Here is a 6,341-nt window from a genome sequence, read left to right as displayed (position 1 = left end):
CTTTCCGCGGCCCATCATCAACGGCGTGCAGTTAAAGCACACCGTTAATAATAGTTTTTACGGTGCACCTAATTATGTGCGCTGCCAATAATATAATATTTATACAAATGATGGCGTGCAGAAATAGAACGCTGTCAATAAACTTTTCTACGGCGTGCAAAGTGCGTTGTTAAAACTAAATATTAACGGCGCGCGTAGCGCACTGTTAATAATTATTATACATATATAAATCACGACGTGTAAAACTGCATGTTGCTAATAAATATTATAAAATTCTAACAGCATATAATATACACCGTTAATAATCTTCAAACTTTTTTAACACTTTCCATTGAAATTAACAATTCCCCTTCCTAATTTTTTGCAAACTTTTTATACAAAAATAATACTTCCACAATTACTTTTCTGCTAAAATAGTTCACTCCCGAATCTCCCGAACCGCCAAACACAGTTCCACCAAATTTACAATTATTTTTTGCCTTGAAAACCCCTCGCGCGAACCTCTGTCACGCAAAAACCTAACTCGCGCCCTCTCCTCACGACAACTCCCTCCACCGAAGCTTCTCTGTCGAACCCTAAGCTTCTCCGCCGAACATCTCTTCCCATCCTCTCTTAGCCGGATCCCTCTCCGCCGAAGCCCTCCACTAAATCACGCGAACCTCTCTCACGCAAACCTATTCACTAAGCCACTCGCTCGTCCAGTCGAAGCCCTCTTCAGCGAACACCTACTTCCTCCCCGTCGTTGACGAGCCTCCGCTTCCTTCCAGGTACGCAACTCACAGAACCTTCATCTATCAAATTGTGTTTCTGCCACTATTCGATCTATCGCTACTGCTTTCTCCCCTCAATCCATGAAGATACCAACTTTTCCAATGGCACTGTGTCCACCCAAAGATCATATTTGTTTTTTTTAGAAGTCAAAAAAGCTATGATCCCAGGAAGGTGAATAAGCAGTACATCGAGAGTAGGGCAATGTTCCATTAGGGGATCTTGGAGGAAGGGATGTGGACATGAATCTTATTCTAGAAGGGCTTACAAGCAAGCTTGAATAAGCTTCTACTAGTAGAAGATAGACCCACACACGCACACTATAGGTAGGAAGGAGGACTCTGATGCCACATCTTCACTTGACTTCAAGCAGGAAGTAGACCAGCCGAGCCGTCTGAAGCCTTTAAGAGAGTAAGGGCGTAATGGTAGTGTGGGAGTTAGCGCGTAACCTCCAGCCCCCGTCAACTCATTCAATGAATCTTCTTTCATTCACTACGCGGCTTGAAATTGATCTATTTCTGATTTTTTTGTTTGTGTTTCTTATTCATTTTTGGAATCTCCTACAGAGGAGGATAAAGGAATGCAGAGAAGTGATATGTTGTTAGGGTTTTTAATATTCACCATCATTTTTTGATTTAGGTATCTTAGTCTAATCCTTTGACCTCTATTTGCAGTTAAAGCCTATTGCTTTTGGAATTGTTTCTTCACAATTCAATATGCATATTCTCTTGTGAGCATGTTCCAAGCAGCGAATTAAGATCGTGCCTGCAGCCTTGCAAAGTAGGTAAGCAATGAATCTCTTTGATCCAAACAAAATTCTAGTCCCTCCTTGGTTTTCCATCTGTGGTCTAAAAACATGTTTTTCCTCGTGCATGTTATCCTTTTAGTTCTTTGTGTGTGATTGTATAATAAATTTGGGAACCTGGTGATTTTTTTCTTTAGATAAGCATGTAATATTTTCAAGCTATCTTAGGAAATTAATTTCTTTTTGAGTTGGTACTAAATTTCAATACGCCTCTGGAAACTTTGCGTTTGAGGTTTCTTTGCTTCTAGAGATGTTTTAGTTCTGGTTATTTGATGGTTTGTGCTAGGGAGTCATGGAAACTATAATTTTTTACCTCACTTCTATTTACTGACTGCCTATAATTCAACAAAAAAATACTACTTGTTGCATATTACTTACTACTTGTGAATTGATATTGTAATACCCTCATATTTTATGTGTTTATTCATCCCCAAGAAATTTCAATACCGGATCAACTCTATTGTGCTCGGTGGTGTTAATTCTCTTGGATTTGTCTATTAATTACTTTACCCTTTACCTATGAATTTATTGTGTCAGGAAAATAATATGACGTTGTTAGTTTGAAATCCCAAGGACCAGAACCTATAGTTTTCTTATCTTCATCAGCAGAGGCAAAATTTGGTATGCATTTATATTTTTTTCGTCATTGTAGTTGGTTTTATTTGTATTGCCTAGTAGTTAATATTCATAAGGCTTGGTTGTGATTATTAAACATGAATTGTCAATTCTAGTTCGCCTTACTTCATACATGTAGAACGAAGACATCAATACAATTTACTAGGTTGCTGATACTTTTATTTATGTTTTTGAGTTCAGCAAAATATGTAAGTTGATAATACTCAGATATAATTTTTTTGTTCTATTGTATATCATTGTTTTTTATAAGTCCATCTTTTCCTAAAATTTGATGGATTAAATATTGTAACACTAAAATTATTTATAAAAATAGGATAATTTTCTTTTATTTATTTTTTTTTCAGATTATTTTATTAGTATCAAGGACCATTGTTTTCATAATGGATAAGGAATGGATCCATCTTCCTTCAAGGCTTGTACCCGAGTATGAAGAAGGGGTTCAAAAATTTCTTACACAATCTAGGAACTATGCCAAAACACGTGAAGTAATCTTATGTCCTTGCAAACATTGCAAAAAATAAGAAGTATATGAAATTTGACCAAGTGTACGATCACTTAATTATTAACGGGTTCAATCCTTCTTACACAATTTGGGTCTTCCATGGTGAAACTTATACTCCAAATTTTCAATGTCAAAGTAGTTCAAGAGGAATTCAGGAAGAGGAGGATGAAACGAGAGAGGCATATAACTTATATAAAGATGTCTTTGCCTCTGATGAAAGGGTTGGCCACACTATGTCTGAGGCAAGAGATTATGAATTTGCTGATTTATTAGTAGATGCAGAAACTCCTCTTTTCCCTAGTTGTACAACTTACACGAAGTTGTCAGCAATCGTTACATTATACAATTATAAGTCTACAAATGGTCACACTGACAATAGTTTCAATGAGCTCCTTAAGATCTTAGGTGACATGCTTCCAGAAAAAAACACACTTCCAAAGGATGTTTACTCAATGAGAAAGTTGTTAAAACCATTTGATTTAGGATATGAGAAGATTCATGCATGCCCAAATGATATTGTCTATTTAGAAAGGAGCTTAAAGATTTGGACTCATGTCCAAAGTGTGGTTCTTCAAGATGGAAGGTAGACAAAGTCACCACCAAAGTTTGTAAAGGAGTTCCTGAAAAGGTGCTACGGTATTTTCCTGTGATACCAAGATTGAAAAGGATGTTTAAATCAGAACAAAAGGCCGAAGACTTGATTTGGCATTCCAACCATAAAAGTCATGATCATATGATGCGTCATCCAGTTGATTTAATAGCTTGGGATACGATAAATCATAAGTGGTCAGCTTTTGCATCAGATCCTAGAAATCTCCGGCTTGGTCTTGCAACAGATGGATTCAACCCTTTTGGTGATCTTAGTTCTAGATATAGTTGTTGGCCAGTTATTTTGGTAAATTACAACCTTCCTCCGTTGGTAAATCTTATGTTGACATTATTGATTCCAGGCCCGAAGCAACCAGGAAATGATATAGATGTATACTTGGAACCCCTAGTGGAGGATTTGAAGGAGTTATGGTACATTGGTGTGGAGACGTATGATGCTTTTAGCAAGTCAGTGTTCAATATGAAGGCTATTTTGATGTGGACAATCAATGATTTTCCAGCTTATGGAAACTTAGCTGGATGTGCCACAAAAGGGAAATTTGGTTGCCCAATATGTGGTGAAGGCATATCTTCTATGTGGCTTAAGTATAGTAGAAAGTTTGCATATTTAGAGCATAGGAGATTTCTTGCTCCTAATCATCCATTCCGTTAGAAGAAGAAGTGGTTTGATGGGAATAAAGAGACAAAAGGAAAACCTAGGCCTCTGAATGGATTAGAAATTCTTAATGTATTGAAAGACATTGAAAATGACTGGGGTAAAAAGAAAATGGGTAAAGATATTAATAATACAAAGAAAAAGAGGAAGGAGCGTGATGGTTCAAAAAAAGTTCAAAAACCAGTTCAAATGTGGAAGAAGTCAATATTTTTCAATTTGCCATACTGGAGTGTAAGTTATTTTGTACTCTATTAATTGTATTTTATAAATTTTTTATATTTTATGCACAATTTATTTTGAATCTTGAACTAATATATGAAATGTGTTGATGGTTAAACTTGTAGGGGCTCCTGCTACGTCATAACTTAGATGTTATGCATGTTGAAAAGAATGTTTGCGAGAATATCATAGGTACAATGTTAAACTTAAAGAAAAAAAAATCAAAAGATGGTGTTAACGCTCGCAAAGATTTGAGGCACTTAAATATTAGAAAAGAATTACATCCTCAAGAAAAAGGAGAAAACATGTATCACTTGCCGGCTGCACCTTACACATTGTCTAAAAAAGAAATGGACATATTTTGTTCTAGGTTGAAGAAAATAAAGTTACCTGATGGTTATAGCTCAAATATTGGTAACTGTGTTTCTTTAGAAGAACGAAAGCTTATTGGGTTGAAATCTCATGATTGTCATGTTCTTATGCAACAATTACTTTCAGTAGCATTGAGAAGTCTTTTACCAAAAGGTCCACGTAATGCTATATTTTTGCTTTGTGCATTTTACAATGAGTTATGTCAAAGAGTGTTAGATAGGAACCGTCTAGAACAACTCGAAGAGAATATTGCTGAAACTTTATGCATGTTGGAGAGGTACTTTCCACCAGCTTTCTTTACCATCTCTGTTCATTTGACAATTCATTTAGCAAGAGAGGCTCGCCTGTGTGGGCCAGTTCAATTCCGCTGGATGTATCCATTTGAAAGGTAATAAATAATAATCTATCTTTTTACTACTTTAATAATATCATACAACAATTTAGATTTTTCTATCAACATTTATTTCATGTGATTTTTAATTATTTAGATTTATGAAAATGCTTAAAGGCTATGTGAAGAACCGAGCAAGGCCAGAGGGTTGCATAACTGAGTGTTACCTTGCAGAAGAACGAATACGATTTTGTAGTGCTTATATAAAAAAAGCTGCTTGTATTGGTCTCCGATCTAATCGGAATGACGATTTGGAAAATGGAGTAGTGGAAGGTCGCCCCATTTCTCAAGGAAAAGAAATTTTTTTAGAAGAACATTTGTTACAAGCAGCACATCGATATGTGTTGTTCAATACTGTAGAAATTGATCCTTACATACAGTGAGTATTAAATTGCAACCCTAATATTCTTGGTGTATTGCATGATTCATATATTTTAACAATCACTTTTCAATGATTTTAAATAGGATGCACATTGAGGAGCTTAAACAAACAGATCGTCGTTTCTCAAGTAATGAAACACTGTTACAAAAACGACATATGGAAACATTTGCTCAATGGTTATCAAAACATGTTCTTGATAACTCTTCAGATCGGATTCAATGGCTAGCACATGGTCCAAGAAAGCATGTTATATCGTATACAGGTTATATTATAAATGGACATCGGTTCCACACAATTGATGTTGGAAGGTCGACACAACATAGTGGTGTTTCAGTTGAAGCTGATACTATTTGGCAATCTAGTTCTACTAATTCACATACAATAGGAAGACTATCGTACTATGGGGTTATACGAGATATTGTGTTACTAGACTATTATTTTTTCAAAGTACCTGTTTTTAGGTGTGATTGGGCTAATCCTGGAACTGGTATCAAAATGGATGATGGTTTTACACTTGTCAACTTACACCAAGGACTAAGGACTTTTGAAAATGATCCTTTCATTTTAGCATCACAAGCAAAGCAAGTTTTCTATTCTAGGGAAAATGATGAATCAAATTGGTATGTGTTGCTAAAAGCGCCACCTCGAGGTATTCATAACATGGATTTGCTTGAAGAGGATGCATATACATCATCAAAACCTCTTGATGTGTCCAGACTTGAGATTAACATTACTGAGAAAGAACCATATTCCAGAAATGAGTGTGAGGGAATTGATGTTATTGATATCCCATGACTGAACTTTTCAGATGTAGATTTATAGTTATTTATTTCAACAAATAAATATTTTTTTTCAAACTCCACTACTCTTTATTTACTTTTGCAATATATTTTTGTTCTAGTTTACAATATTTCAGTGGTGCATCATGTCATATTACTTATTTTATCAGGTCATTATTTAGCATTCAAATGATGAAAAAAATGGGAAAAAAACGCAGTAGAG

At 35.4% G+C, this 6,341-nt stretch overlaps 1 protein-coding gene across 1 annotated transcript; it reads left to right on the top strand.

The window, feature by feature from the left end:
- The first annotated feature begins 3,447 nt into the window (after positions 1 to 3,447).
- LOC122010534 lies at positions 3,448 to 6,134 on the top strand. The gene is made up of 6 exons (XM_042567063.1): positions 3,448 to 3,967; positions 4,058 to 4,206; positions 4,320 to 4,450; positions 4,565 to 4,954; positions 5,055 to 5,336; positions 5,423 to 6,134. The coding sequence occupies exons 1-6, from the start codon at positions 3,448 to 3,450 to the stop codon at positions 6,132 to 6,134; spliced, it is 2,184 nt and encodes a 727-aa protein (XP_042422997.1).
- Positions 6,135 to 6,341: the final 207 nt, after the last annotated feature.

Source organism: Zingiber officinale, chromosome 8A, assembly GCF_018446385.1.
Source record: "Zingiber officinale cultivar Zhangliang chromosome 8A, Zo_v1.1, whole genome shotgun sequence".
Lineage (NCBI taxonomy): Eukaryota > Viridiplantae > Streptophyta > Magnoliopsida > Zingiberales > Zingiberaceae > Zingiber > Zingiber officinale.
The sequence above is the reverse complement of the archived record's forward strand: the minus strand, read 5'-3'. Positions and strand labels throughout refer to the sequence as shown.